The following is a 16621-nucleotide window of genomic DNA, read 5'->3' on the forward strand; positions in this document are numbered from 1 at the left end:
TTATCCTGACACCAGGTCGACCAGCCCTAACACTAACCAGCTGTTAGTACCATTTTCGTAAGTCTTTGGTATGACTCAGCCCAGGGTTCAAACCTGCGTCCTCCTGTATCAGTGACGGACACTCTAAAAACTTATGCCACCTGAACAGTCGATCACTGTAGTCATATGTCATATTCAACAAGTCTGAAAATTTAAATTTGTTTTATTGTAATTGAATTGTTTACTAGCCTTATTTAAGATGCCAGATGCAATCACTCCACCCCCTACAAACTAATCCCAAATCTGAAAGTATTTACCTTTCAAATGTGCGAGCTAATAAATGAACAGCCCATTTCTTGACTTTCCACCATGCCAACTCTGGCCGCTCATCCTCATCTATTTGGTTAGTTTGCTAAAAAGAAAAAGAAATGAAAACTTGTAAATAGTAATGTTTATATAAAGAAGTGGCCATAGTGGATACTATATTGGTCTGCTGTTCATTTTGGACCAAAAAGAAATGAAATATTTAAGTGAAAGCCCATGTATATATTACCAGCTATTGAAGAGGAAAAACAATAACAAGATTTTCAAGATCTGGATGTAAGCCTGGCAACATTTTCATTTAGGACCAACCAGATAGCATCAGAAATATTTTAGTGAAAACACAATATTAATATAATCATTCATTCCTCAGGAGTACTGATAAGATCTAAGATGGCTGTCAGTGTCTATATTGACTATCTGAGTGACTATTTTCACATTTACTTCCAGCTGTTTAGAAGTAGCATTCAAAACAAAAATTCAAGATGGCTACACTGACCAGACCATTTTCTTTTGCTGGCCTAACTACATATTAAAAGAAATGTCTACGAGACCATCTGATCTGAATAAGTAGCTGTACAATTTTCAAGAGGGCTAACAAGGTTGGCATAATTAACATCTGACTGGTCCCATTTTCATTTAGAACCACCTACATCGCACAAGTCTTTTAGTGAATATCCTATCTCACTATCAATTCTGTAACAGTGACAAGAAGACTTCAGAGATTGTCGCCACAGGCATTAGAGGTCTGATATGCACCATTCTCATTAAGGACCAACTAGAGACTGTAAACAGTCTTACTGGAAGTCTGCAGGGCAACATTTAGGACCAATAAAACATCATACAACATTGTAATAAAAACCTCATGTTGATACAATCATCCATTCAGGAGGAACATCAATTATTACAATGGCAACCATTTTGGATTTAAATCTGTTTCATTTTTATTCAGGACCAACCAGATATCAAAAGATGTCTTAAGGTGAAAACCTCATGTTCATATCATCTGTTAAGGAGAAGATTTGGATCTCAAATCTGTGCCATTTTCATTAGGACCAACTAGACATGAAACGATGTCTTTAAGTGAAAACAGTAAGTCAATACGACCATCCATTTACAAATTTGAAAACGCCATGAAGTTCATAATCTGCCTTGGCGCAAGCAATATGATCATTCAGAAGCTTGGAAAATACAACAGTATGTCTTCTCAAGCACTACTGTGACTGGACTACATGTAACAAAGCACATGAACGACTCCACTTCCTAAACTTGCACATCTATTCCCTTAATGTAGAAATGTATCTATATACCATGGACATGGATTCAAATCAAACCAGAGGCGACAACTCCATACATTGTTCTGGAAAATGGTGAAAAGTGAACTTGACCAAGGTCTTTTTCATGTAAGGCCTTGTACCAAATTTTATTTAAATCAACAAAGTGTTTCAAAAGTTAATAAGCAGAATTGAAATGTGAAATGGGATGGGACATGACAGAATGGACAGAAGAACGTGGGTAAAACACCATGCCCTTCAATAGATATTTGTTGCTTTGTTTTGTAGGTTTTAATGTCACTTGTGGTGGGATTAGTGCCATCTTCAACACGGCTATACACGGAGGCCAGTATATATGGTGGAGATAAAACCCTGGAAAACCACTAGTGATTAAGAAAAGCAAGTCTTGAATTTATCTGGTTTGGGCATACAAATGCTCACACTCATACTCAACACTTCAACAAGTGACATCCCATCTGCAAAAGCTTGGTCACATTTGTCAACTGTGTTGTTGGGTGGAAGAAAACCATTTTAATTATGTGTTACTGTTATACTGCTTTTCCTTTCCTTTTCCTTTTCCCATAATTTATGGCCAAATCTCCAAAGCTAAATATTCCCTTGTCCAATTAGTTATTGGAGGCCCAGAATTGAAAAGACAAAAACAAAATCATGATCTCAGTCCAATTTCTTAGTCAAAGCCAACACACAGAACATTGTCTTTTAACTTGGATCAACACTTTAGGGCATCAGAGGGAGAAGGGAATCATTGCTGTAATAGCAGGTATATATTACATAATAAACTTAGTTTTTACCCCAAAATAACTACATTTTAATGGCAGTTACCTAATACTACTACTGCATTATGTATTACTGCTGTTAAACTGCACACGCAGAGGAGCCCAATAGAAGTGCTGCAGTTGTTGTTGTTGTAATAGGCTTTAACACCATTTTTCAGCATGTGATAGACTGTACATGGTGGCCAGTATAACTGGTGGAGGAAGAACCCTAGAAAACCCAGAGAAGAACCACCGACCCATAAGGAGCTACTGGCAGGCTTTCTCATGTACCACGTTAGCCCAGCCTGAGACTTGAACCCACGCAGACATAGGTGAGATGGCAGTGATCCAGAATGGTGAGCGCTTTAGACCACGCAGGGCCCCCAAGTGCTGCAGTAAATCTTTATCTACCATTAATTAGTTTTTATGCACAATGTGTTTTACAAATTGCACACTCATGCCCAACAGCATCCACATTAACTGGTGGCTCATTTCCAGTGTCCTCTTTCTTTTCTCCATAGCAATTAATCAATGTTTCTATTTGATTCTTTCCATATCTTCATTTCTTCAATGCACTGTGTGGATAATTGGAAAACATCCCTCAATACTGGCACATTCCACTGCTTTCGGCTTCAACTATTCATGATGCACATTTCTTTTGAAGTTAAATCCAATGAACATGTCATTTTCACGTTCTGAAGTAGGAATTTAGATGTGGGACCCTGTCTTAGTTTCTCTGTCTCAGGGTTTGGATTGACTGCAAAAATGCATCAATTGTGAACTAAAATTGCTTAACATTTCAATTCATCTAAAAATGTCGCTAATGAAGGGAGTCAAAAAATGATTTGTGCATTGGGGTGCTGTATAATGAGCTGGCTATGATATCCAAATGAGTCTCAACATCAGACATGTGACAGCAAGAACAAACAGCACAGCATGATGTCAACTGCAGTCATCCATAAGATGTAACATGAATATTTAAAAAATTTTAATATATGCACAAGCGATTCAGCATATTTTCACAGAAGATAAGATATCATTTGCATTATCCATGCAAGCAAGTGCAAGATGGTAAGCCACACAATGCATTTCAAGTGATCAAGAAAATATGTTACTATCACCAATCTTCCGAATCGTAACAGACCATCATCAGATTCCTTGCCATACATTTTTTTGCAGGAAATCCTATATAAATTTTAACAAGCAATTATTTAGTTATACTGGATGCACTGGCTGCAGATAGATTGGTTAGTTTCCTGAAATAAATCTACAGTTCATGATCCTTCATATATGATATGTAGAGAATCAACTGTTGAAAAATCAGTATAATTATCCAGCACAATCCAAATAGCTCGACTCCCTTCACATCTGTTATCGTATTATCCTCTCACATATCTAATATCACAGAAGGAACTCGGTCACAGAATTGTGATCTTGCGACAGTTTTGACACAATATTTCCAATGAACTGGTTCAGTTCATTCAAATGTTTGTAACTGGTCTATTGTTCTCTTTGCCAACATAGTAAATGTTTGTAAAAATAGTACTCGTAGCTTAATCCGTCTTTACTGCAGCATTGATGAGAATAGTTTTCAGCCATTGTCCATCTCAGTGTAGTCAACCTTCACAGCATAAATAATGTCAACAGAAGTGTTAAGAAAAAGACAAAGTTAAAGTTACGATGTTGATGAAGCCACAAGCTGATATTCATTAGCTTTTTCATGCTCTTTTATGTCATGTGCATCTCCATGCTCAACAGCGAAATTACAATTATACAATTTGCAAAATGCAAAGTTTTCTCCTTTACTAGATGGTTTCAGATTTAAATATGATGGCATAATTGCCCTTTCAGTTCAGTTTTCTTTACTTTGCTGGAGAAAATTCTAAATCTACTGCCTTCCTTTCTGACATGATGAAGATGAGATACTGTGACAGTGGCACATGCTTTGTGCAATCCATTACTGTGGCGTGATTGTCTCAATTCTGAATGAACCAATCACATTTTAGAACTCTATATCCCTATATCCATGCAATACATTTACTCTAAGATTGGAACCAGGTGCCCTTTCTAACAGAAAACTACAAGGACATTTTTAATTCAATTTTCTTTTACAAAAACAAATTTTAACATACAAAACATACACCCATATTCGTCCAAAATATGGGGGAAAAAGGGTACTTGGCAGCTACGCAGAAGGATTGCTAATGGACAGAGACAAATTCATAAGCTCTTCTGGTCTATGACCAGTAGTATTATTTTTTTTAAAAACACTACTGAACCTTTTCTTGTGCTCCAATAATAAAGACATTGATATTATGGTGCTTAATGGAAAGAAATATGCGTTATAAGGTTATTCATTATTATTTAAAAACATATAGCTGTCTTGATACTTCCAGAATTCATCCTTGGAAGTTCACTTATAAATCAAGTAGATTTTTATCTGTTCTTGCACTGATTAAAAACCTTTGCTTCCATTCCCAGACTGTGTTGGTCCTTTTAGATCATGAACAGAATCCCGAGTGTGCTGAGGAACAGCTGTTACTTAATTACCTTGCCAACACCAGTACAGCTTTTATAGTTTAATTGATTTTGTCACATTTATGATAATAATCTGCTTGATGAAAAGATGCCAGCAATTCCATATTTGTATTCAACGTACATCTGTCTGATAGCCAAAGAAAGTGAAGTGGATTACCTCTGGTACAGGTCTATCTACAATCCGCCTAATAAGCTCCATCCACTGTGTGAACATCTCCTTCGTTATTGTGTCAAGAGGAAGAAAATTCTGAAACAATTTTTCAATGGTGTATGAATTACAGACTATATCAACATTTACTTCTGTGCATTTTCTAACAAACAGGTTTAATCCTTTCTGCTGTAATTAGGCTGATTAGTTAAGTTATTCAGTGCTAATATTTAGCATAAATGCAGAGATCCGAATCAAATAAAATGCTGCCATCATTTTACATGCATGTACAAGCAAACAAGCTAAATTACAATCCTGTAATTAGGACTGCGATTTGAATTTTGTGGGGGGTTCTTAAAGACTATTAATGAAACACAAACTTCTCAACAATTTGTGATTTAGCTCTGAAACAAGACAAATAGCAGCAAATCAATCATTTCTAAACAAAGCTTCCATCTTTCTCAAGATATAAACAGTTCTGTCAAAAATGACTTCAATGCTCTCAGCTTGTTGCTCCCCGAGATCATTTTCAATTCTGCAAGAAAATGGGGTAGGAGCTACTTCAAAAAAACACAGTTTCAAAGAGATTAGTTTAGCTGGATGCTCAAGTGTATAAATTATGTTTTCAACTTGCTATTTTGCCCATGGAATTAGAAGGTGGGGGAGTATTGGACCCATGATTTTTGTGTCCTGGCCCATTTTTACGTCAAATCTCAAATTTATCAAATTATTTTTAAAAGATTCATCTTTTTATATGCAGTTCAGACCAGTCTGCTATAGAACTAAGGCCCAAAAACCTCAAATCTGGACACAAACTCCGATTCAGTAAGTAGTGATTCTTAGCTAAGAAAGAACAGGTCATAAAATTAGCTTTATTCCACTTTTTTTTAAAAGCAGGTAGAAAGTCTACATTATTTGATATGTATTACATGGCTGGTTCACATAGTTTTCATTTAGAAGCAACCATATACCACAAAATGTCTTCTGTTGAAAACCCATCGTGATTAGGAAGTTTAGCAATAACAAGACTGTCAAGATGGCTGCAGTGGAGGTAATACTGGATGTCAGATCAGTACCATTCTCATTTCAGATGAAACAATCACTAGTCATCATGAAAAGTCTTCTGGTGGAATCTTATGCTGCCACACCACCCACCCCAAGCACAAAAATACTGACTGCTTATGACAAAAATACTTATTTTTAGGAACAAATACAGATTTTTAAAACTTTAATGCATATGTACCTATTTACAACATCTACAACCATCAGTAAAGTAACTTCCTTAATTATTTAAGGTCAAAGATGCACGTGTTGCACTCTTGCACCTTCTGAATGGGCACCCTGTTCCAATTGGGTGCCCACACAGAAGGTGCAAGAATGCAATGCACATTCAGATACAAGCTGTTTATAAGAGCTTTTTCCACGCCCTGTTCTTCAATCATTATTGATTCAAATGTACCATCTTTCATTGATGATATGAATTCTGTGCAATTTTTTTTTTTAATGAACTGTTTTCTTCCAAGCACATGAGTAATAATTTGTGATTTTACTGTGGGGAAAATGTGTGCTAAATAAATCGCCAGCAACACTAGAAACCAAGGAAGGTTCATTTCTAAAAGAAATTAAGTAAACAGAATTTTGATAGAATTACATCATGTTTCCCTCTGGCATTTATAAATGTCGCAAATTCAGGCTGAATCAACTAGACCATTGCAGTACTGTGTTGCAGAGTTTCAGCAATCTTGCAAATAGTTAATGAGTAGTGGCAATAACAAACTTGTAGTAATGCATGAATAACAGACAATAGTCCATCTCACAAATTCCTACCTATCAACAGCTCTCATCTCTCAATAATAAAGTTAAATACTGTAACAAAAAAAGTACTGAATGAGCAGTAAGTTCATCTTTAAAAACCTTATCAGTTCCTCAAAAAAGTTTTAAATTCTGATGCAAATTTATCAAAATGACTTTCACGATCTTTCATATACTACAGAATTCACACAGATAAGGATAGCTCTATCCCAAGAAAATGTGGACTTAACTATCTTCGAAATGCATTCTCAAAATCTGGCAATGTGCAACAAGGAATTGCTTGCAACACCTTACCCCCTTTTCTCAACCCAGCCTGCATACATATAAATATACAGCAATGTACCTGTATAAATGCATAGTAGATTTTTAGGATCTGTTTCTGAAGAAGTTGAGAGGCTTCTGAGGGATCAGGAAGCAGTTGTATACAGCGCTGGTATATCAGAGGCAACATGTGCCGCATAGCATCGTCAAGAACCTTGCGCTCATCTGGGCGTTTGTATCTGAAAAGTAGAGATGTCAAATTTTTAAAAAAATTTCTACCAGATACATTGCAATCCTAACGATCTGTTACCTGGGTATCTGATCAAAGGGAAATTGTATTAAATGTGAACCTGAACTGCTTTGTGGTAGGTTCATACATGTCAACCCCAATGAGAGGTATAATTATTAATAATATAAGTGGCATAAGAGCACAAACTGATCATAAAAAGAGTAATCTGTTTATTACTTGCCATAATTAAAGCAAATTGTATGAAAAACAAAAATGTATTTTGCTACTTACCTGGATTTGCAGTTAAAATTCTTGTCACAAATCAACTCAATCCATGTGGATTAATAGTATGAGAGTATAGACACAAAACAAAAGGACAAATTATTTATGCATAACACTCACTTTGTGTGTGTTTGTGTGTGTGTGTGTGACTTGGATTTTTAACATAGCTTTAAGTTTTTCAGTCATATCTCTATGATGTCTGCAGTGTGCAAGTTTATAGTTATGTCTAGAATTGGGGCATCATGCCGCAGACATGTGGCATCATGTCCCACCCAGTCACATTATCCTGATGTCTCACTTTCGCAGATGGTAGTGAAAGCCACAAATGATGAAAGCTGCATTACATCAATGTCAAATTCTTATTTCAAATTTTACTGATTTATTCTTTTCCGGATGCAACAAGTTTTAAAGTGTAACAAAATCTGTCTCCTCCATTGTTCAGCCATATAACATCCATGTTGTTGTTGTTGTTATAGGGTTTAATGCCATTTTCAGCACAAGATAGGCTATACATGGCGGCCAGTATTAATGGTGGAGGAAGAACCCGGGAACCCCTCCCCCAAAGAACCACCAACCCACGAGAAGTTACCAGCAAGCTTTCTCACATATTAACATTGGCCGAGCCCGGGACTCGAACCCACGCAGACGGCGGTGAGACTGCAGTGATCCGTGACGGACAGCACTTTAGACCACTCGGGGCCCCCTTATAACACCTATGAGTCACATCAATAAAACCCATTTCTTTTAACATCTGGCACTAATTTTTTTTCAGTTCAGACTGGTCCACTACATTCATGTGTGTATCAAAATTTAATGAAAGCATGTCACATGGTTTCTAATTGGAGAAACCAGTCCGTTTTCTTGGAAATGTTTCATATACAATTACTATAAATAGAAATTAAAGAAATTGGGAGGATGAATGATGGGTAAATGCACATCAGCCATTAGTCCCATGATGCAAGCCTCAAACTGTAATTGTTATTCTGTGTCTTGCCCACTCCTGATATCTCTGTTCTGAACTTTGAAACACGTTTTGTTTTTTGTTGTTGTGTTTTTGTTTTATAAATGGCAGTTAGTGCCCATTTTATTGAACAGGTTATTATCAATGGACAGGTACCTGAAATACCTGGGTACCCTTTCACATCTTACTAAAAAGAAAAACAAAACTACTAAACCTGAACCACAAACTGTTTATGCAGAACATGCATAGCTTTCAAAATCTTGTCCAGTCTTTCAGACACAGCTATTATTTATCCTCGCAATAGTAGTAGATAAGTATTATATAATTCAAGCCAGCTTTACAAACCCTACCCCACCCCAAACTAAAGTTTTTAGCAGTAATACATACTACTGCATTGCTGTATTTACCATTTAGGAGACTAATGCCTCAACAAAACTGGTATAGAAAGCAACTGCACTTGCCCTATGTCAAAAGTGTTCACTAATGCAGACTGGTAGAATAATGGATCACACACTGTCATCATCAAAGAACCAAATGAACAATTGCTTTCACTGTGGTATGCCAAAGATCAAAGTTAAAAGGAATGCCAAAGATCAAAGTTAAAAGGAAGAGAAGAAAGTGTTAGACTGGTAGAAGGCTGCTCTCATAACATCATCCAGTCAGGAGTGATTCAGCTTGGCCAAAGATGAAATAATAGTCCTAACCTGATAGGTTTTTGTTATCATGAAAGAAAGGTTCTTGTCAGTGAGGGATTGAGCTCTTTGGAGAGTGAAGACAATCCAGCTAGGAAACATGGCCAAGAAGCACCTTATAGCTCTTAATAGGGACAAAAGTATGCAATTGCTTTTAATAGGAGGCAGCTTGGATCAATGCATTTCCTATTTAACCAATTATGGAAAATTCTCTACTTTGCATCATAAACCATGTAAGAAGAATACACCTAAGCCTGGACAATGCAGTTTGCAAACTTACTCGAAAACTGATACTTGTGGATTGATTCCATAATGACCACATGACCCTGCCTGGACACGCTGTCTGTCAAGATATTTCTTATGCCCAGAATATGCCAGATTGAAAGTAAATCTCTTCTTAAGCTGTCATTAGAGGAGGTTCCAGACTTGCACATAAAGAGGAGCTTGTATACTTCCCTAACTCCAGCGATATGCTGCCACTGATGTGAAGTCTATGGCAAATGTAACGCAATGTTACACAAGACTGACACAACCCTGCAAGGCTACCAAGACTACTTGCATTTTTATATCTAGGGTGGCCTTTTCCCAGGCAAAAATCCCTGAGAAACTACCCCTCTGGTGCCAGGTGAGCATCCCATCCAAATTCTGATACTTCACTGCACAAAAAAAAGTGAGGCGCTTGATTTGGGACTCTGGTCAGGTGCTGGTTACAGCTAAATCTGATCCCAAGCTAATAGTGAGTTGTTCTGGGGTCTTCAGTTTGTTTGCCTTACTCTTAAGTTTGGTTGTTGTTGTTATTGTGGGGTTTAACGCCATTTTTCAGCACATGATAGTCTATGCATGGCGACCAGTATTAATGGTGTAGGACGAATCCGGGAAAACACCGGGAAGAACCACCGACCCACGAGAAGCTACTGGCAAGCTTTCTCACATACCCACATTGGCTGAATCCTAGACTTGAACCCACACAAACAGGTGAGATGGCAGTGATCCATAACGAATAGTGCTTTAGACCACCAACCACTCATTCCCCTCAAGTTTGGAAGGCCCTATCCAGGCTTTGAAGTTTTCAACTTCTTCCCACAAGGGTTATAAACACAATGTCCTAGCATTCTTTAAATATCAGGTCCACAGAGGCACACAAAAAGATCAGTCCAAGAATGTCAAATCAAATAAAATCCAATGAACTTAAAATGAATACCCACTAGCACAACTCAAAACTTAATGAAATAATCCATGAAACTGGGTTAATACAGATCAGGAGAGCTGAAATTAATGACTTTTCAATGACCAGTTTTCAGGGGCTACTCATGGTTTCAAGCGTTTTGCTTCAGTTACTAATTTAAATACAAGAAACAAATACAAAACCAATATAGAAATAGATAAATAATATGAAAGGGAAATGATATTTAAAAAGAAAATCATTGTAACCCAGATGTTAACCATTGCCATTTAGCTTCTATACTTTCTTCTCCAGCTGCAACTCCAATTCTTTCGATTCAGAGATGCTGCCAGAATTTTATCTAAGGTTTTTTTTTACCCACTCACCCACTTGTTATGAATATGAAGGGGTGGTAGAACAAAAAGGAGGGAGAGGGGTAAATGGCCATAGTTCACTATATACCTAGCAATACAATATCTATCCTTCTCCCAGCTACACACTGTTAAGAGTCCTAATGAAATCAAGAACTTTTTAAAGATGTTACCTCTAGTTGTATATGCATTAATTAATGATTTTTCTGAGCTTACTCTGTTCCTCACCAGCGTATGAATACTGTACTATGCTGAGACGCCCATGCTGATGGGCATATACATAGCTAGTTTAGCCCACCAGAACAAGTGTTGAAATTGTTCCTTATGTTTATTATGTACATTTTTTCAATGCTCATGGATAATGTCACTGCGATACTTTAGCTCCAAAATAAGATTTTTAACATAAGCTCTACTTACATTTCACTTTTTTAAATCCCTTGTTCTGATAGTGGTATTTTGATCACATAAATTTATTTACTTCATAATTTCATTTTTAGATTATTTAGTAAATTGATCTGAACACTTCAAAGGCTATATGTAGCTATGCTCAAGGTATTTTGAATGATGTATTTTTAAGGAGTTAACTGTTACCTTTTTGGGATGTACCCTCCTCATTATTACTCATTTATGTTTTTGTTTCCTTTTTCCACTCATAAACCTTAAAATATTATGCCAAAAGCTGATTAAAAATTAAAATCACAATTTCCGAACCTTGGGAATTTGCAAACAGGTTAAAATATAAACACTTTCTATAATACACTAAATAAATTTGTGATATCCCTACATTTCTTGAAGTGAATTCAGAAGACAGTGCAAACATATATTGGTATGTTATTCATATCAAAGACAATCTGGCGGTAAATCGTCCCCGACTGTACATTAGAATTCACCTTGCATTGATTGACTCCGAAAAAAATAAATATAATCCATGTAAATCAAAGAATATAAATCCGCATTACTATACATTGTTTAAATTGCACTTGTTCTTTACCCGTAAGCCGAGAAGTAAATAAAATATCCAGGCAAGACATTAAAACACTCCTCAAGAATAAGAAGGAGTTAATCCGTGCTTATAAGTCCAGAGATATTTGCTAACAATTGCCAAATGAATAATAGTCCAGAAATTTACACCTCTTATGCTATCATCAGACCAATTAAAATTACATATCTAGTGTTTGAAAAGTTATGAACTTGTTATATGCTGTGCCGATTTTGGTTAAAAAATTGACATATATCTGCAGTGTAACATATTTTCAAGCTTTCAAAATGACGTCAGTTCCGGTTCTTATTACATGTGTGACCCACTCAATTCAAAGCTCAATTTCAGTAAAGCTTCATCAGCTAAAATTCTCACTTTTAACACTTTTCAAGCTCCAATAATTTGATGTAGTTCACAGCTTTAAAACAACTACCATCATCAGCCAGTAGACCTATTTGCCATACTGAATCATCTAATATGAACTGCACTAGGATCTGGCCTTTGGGATTGTCTAGGTAGCCCATATTTTTAACATGCATTTATAAAACTTCCTCGATACATGGTTCGAACTATGACAGAATGTCTTGTCCATGACCCAATGTGACAATTAAACTTTGTGAAGGGAAAGAGTGCTAATGACATCGTGTGAAAAGGAACAATGAAAATTTAAGACTTTTTCCAGACTTTTTTTAAAATCCTTTTTAAATTTTTCCAGAACTTTTCAAGGCCTGGAAAAGCAATTTTCAAATTTAAGGCTTCATCCAGAATTCTAGACTTGACCACAGTATCTGGAGCACTTGCAAGCAAGATCTCAGAGAAATGAAGTCCACAGCTAAGATTAGACTTCCCTAGATAAATATGTAAAGGCACGCCAGAAGACCCATTATAAGGGACTGGAACTGTTTTCCACCATCTTGACTGAGCCCTTCTGCAGAAGTTTCTCGTTTCCCTCTTCCCCTGAGCCACTTTTAACTGGTGACAGATGGCAGACTATGTTGGGAGATGAGAGGGGATGCACTCAGAAACAAACCCATTATCTGTCCTTTAAAGTGTAATTGATCCACAAATCATCAACAATTCCTGACAAAACCCCTGAAGAAATATCCATAACAAACTTGTGATAACAAACTAACATCCGACAATGGACACCCCATATGCTCTTTTGGGTCTATAAGTAGTCAAACCAGTAACAGGTAATGTATTACTACCATTTAAATATATGGGTACAAGCTTGAGAGATAATATTTAACCAATGTTTAAGAAAAATAATGATCGCTGTGGAACATGTTAACTTGAACAACATTTAACAAGTACAAATACATGGTTGATATGCTGCTATAATTCACATCAATGAAGTTGTTCCATTTTCAGGCAATCAAAGATTTCAAAGATCTGATGTTTCATAAATATTAATTTATTTAGCAAACACCACCAACCAACCACAAGAGTCGATCCTAGTAAAGACAATTTGAGGGAAAAATTTCCTTACTCAAATTGAAAAATAGGACAATATTCCAGATACATGGGAGGGCTGGCAAAATACTTAAGATTTCTGTGCATTCTGCTCATTGTTCAATGGAGTGTTTGAAGACAGTGTCTATCCAGAAAAAACCATGTTAAATAATATCCTGGGTCACCATTATACCTTCATGAGAGAAAATAGCAATTTTTCTTGAGAAAACAGAAGTTACGCATCTATTGCATCCAATCAAAATACATGACAAAAGTAATTTGAACCCAACGATTTATTTTTTTTGAAAGCTGTTGTTGTGAAGATGGGGTAGAGGAATTTTTTGGTTGATACATTTCAATGCTTAAAGACATTTTTATATACTGATAATACGACCTCAAATGTTTTTACCCTTATTTAACACAACTAAAACTTCTCATAATAGTAATATTTTAGCCAAATACATTTACCTCTCTTGGCAGTCATATACATACGTATTTTAGTAATAAAATTCCACACAATGTTTACAACTTTTTTAAAAAAGATACCATCAAAATTAATATCTTTGTCACTATAATTAAAATAAAATGAAATTTCAAGCTCTCTTGTATACAATCTTTAATACTTTCTAAAATATATGGTCAATACATTTTCATTTTAAACACACATACAGACACATGCTCAACAACTTACTCAAAAACCTTGACCATCTGATAGAGACTCATCAAAGCTCCCATCCATGTACCGTGACTATCTGACTGGATGTACATGGCAATCTTTTCTGGTATATCTGACCATCTGCCTGGGTAATCATGTTTGATCATGGTACTGATGCAAACACACAGCTGAACTCTGAAACAGTGATATCATTTACATATCAGTGATTTCTCCATTGTTTTCACATATAGAGGTAATACACTCTCTCAGTGGCATTTTATTAAAGTGTTCTTTTCAGTTAATATGGCAGGGCAGTTTCTATAATAGACACTTATCGATGAATAGATCCCCATACCCCATAGTATATGTCTGACAACTGTTGATCAACATTGAAAAACTTTAGTCATTTTTTATTTTCGTTATTGGTATGAGTGATCACGTGTTACAACAATAGCACTACATCTCATGCATTAAAACTGCACGTAAAGGTAGATATATTATCCCAGGCTATCAAAATCTGTAAATCATTGCCAATAAAAGCATCTGATTGCTCTATCCTGGACAAGGCACTGTATTACATGTATTTACATATTGTGACACTAAAAGCATTCACATTAGCTAGTCTCCTTTCATTTAAGCATCATGAAATCCTTTATTTATTCTTTTTGCTATGAGGTCAATATTTCTTAATGTGATAAAATGGTACAAACTCGCATCATTGGTTCTGAAGCAAGTAGGCATGTGTGCATGAATGTGTGTAGGGTTTAACGGGGTTTATTTTGTGGTTTTTGTTGGTTTTTAACAAAAAATTTAAAACATGGGCTACATCATGCCAATGAAAAGGGAGCTAAGTGCCATTACCATGGACACATCAAGGTAGCTGACCCAGGCAATATGAATTGGTCAGCTATCAAATGTACATGAACTTCAGATTTATACCTCAACAATTCTTCATTCTCAAAGAGAGAGGGAGCATTTGATTTCCTTCTCTACATTTTGTATCTTCTTTTCATGTAAGCCTTCTTTTTGTTTATTGTCTTTTTCAGCCTTTCCCCCTCCAACATTTGCAGTTGCTATAAGCTATACTGCATTCTGTATTCGTTATGTTCAGATACATGCTTCCAATCCTTCAGACCATAACCTGAATCCTTTCAGTCACTATTACTCTAAAGTATTATATGTGAAGTTGAATTTGAAATTTTTCTCAAACATGTTCATAAAAATAATGATATATGCTTTTAGATAAACAGGGCCATAAAGTATTTTTCCATCACCTGCTGTTTATAACCTAATCTCTTTCTCCCTGTGTTGAGCATTGACTAGTTTTTTCTTTTTTTTGACATAATATGTTAATATACATGTAACTAAGAGTACATTGGTCAAAAATAAGATTTTACTATTGATGCAACTGCTTGAGCCAAACATGGAGGTCAAGAAAACTATGTTTTGTCTATTTAATTGTGCATTTTTTTTAAAATTGTGTCTGCACATGAAACTTCTTCATCAAATGTACAGCATAATTTAAAGTTTCTGGCATAAAGGAAGCAAATATCGAAAATAGGAGTACAAATGTATTATCAGCAGCCATTTGCAAAAAGAATGAGATGGTTCAGTACATGGTATTTTCATCTTACACTTAACTGATACGGTTGAGATTAGATAACATTTTATGTGGAAAAAAGAGAAAGTTTTTGTTAATTTATGTGCACAACAGTGCAATTCAGTGCCCAAATAGGCATGCACTTTCCCTCTAAAAACTCAATTGCTAATGTTTCATAAACGGTAATTCACACAAAGTTTATCGACACCACCTCCATTCTTCAATGGTATTTGGATGCAATTCCACAAGAAAGCATAGCTTGCAGAATTATATCTACATAAGAAGCTGTGGATGTGTGCAGTGATGATGTAGTTTCTCCACATTCTTCACCCCCACCCCAATCGAAAAATCTTTTGAGCTCTACTGTATATAAAATAAAGGTAAAACATGTAAAGCGACAAGGTAAAACTAAATTATCAAAAAGTTGTCCATTTCCAGCTACCAGTGCTTGATCGAGATTATCTGCAGTACATATTCTAATACACCATCCAGTCATGAATTATGTTGGTAACAACATTATCCAAATGTATGATACACCATCCAGTCATGAATTATGTTGGTAACAACATTATCCAAATGTAGGTGCTTTGACAAAATCAGAACCATTCACAAATCATAACAGAAGATAAAAAAGATTGTTGTTGTTGTAGTGTTTAACGCCATTTTCAGCACATGATAGGCTATACATGGCGGCCAGTATTAATGGTGGAGGAAGAACCCGGGAAAACCCCAGAAAGAACCACTGACCCACGAGAAGCTACTGGCAAGCTTTCTCACATACCCACATTGGCCGAATCGGAGACTCGAACACATGCAGACAGAGGTGAGATGGCAATGATCTGTAACGGAGAGTGCTTTAGATCACTCGGTGCCCCGATAAAATAGTGTTTTAACCAATTTGTAATGGTTAAAATCAATGTTAATCATTAAGTGCATGTATTAAATAATGCAAACTTAATAGAATGAAAATGTTTTGGTGCAAACTGGCTTATTTTTTTAAATAAAAAATTGCACTTATATTCCTTTAGGTCAAAAGTCTGGTTTAGCAACACTTCTAAATGACAAACTGCCCCATCTGGTTGCCATACAATGCCTTGCACATCGCCTTTCGCTCGTATGCATAGAGCAA

The 16621-nt window shown here is 36.0% G+C and overlaps 1 protein-coding gene across 1 annotated transcript in view; it reads right to left on the reverse strand.

Annotated features, from left to right (window-relative positions):
- The window catches only part of LOC149784946 (importin-7-like), a 119976-nt gene that overhangs the window by 78479 nt on the left and 24876 nt on the right, over positions 1-16621 (reverse strand). Inside the window, exons 4-7 of the mRNA XM_089978593.1 lie at positions 13929-14087; positions 7192-7348; positions 5046-5135; positions 297-391 (exon numbers count right to left, since the gene is read on the reverse strand). Coding sequence (XP_089834719.1) covers positions 297-391; positions 5046-5135; positions 7192-7348; positions 13929-14087 — 501 coding nt within the window. The remainder of the gene's footprint in view (positions 1-296; positions 392-5045; positions 5136-7191; positions 7349-13928; positions 14088-16621) is intronic.

Source organism: Sinohyriopsis cumingii, chromosome 13 (genome assembly GCF_028554795.1).
Source record: "Sinohyriopsis cumingii isolate HCF-2022 chromosome 13, ASM2855479v2, whole genome shotgun sequence".
In the NCBI taxonomy this organism is placed as follows: Eukaryota; Metazoa; Mollusca; class Bivalvia; order Unionida; family Unionidae; genus Sinohyriopsis; species Sinohyriopsis cumingii.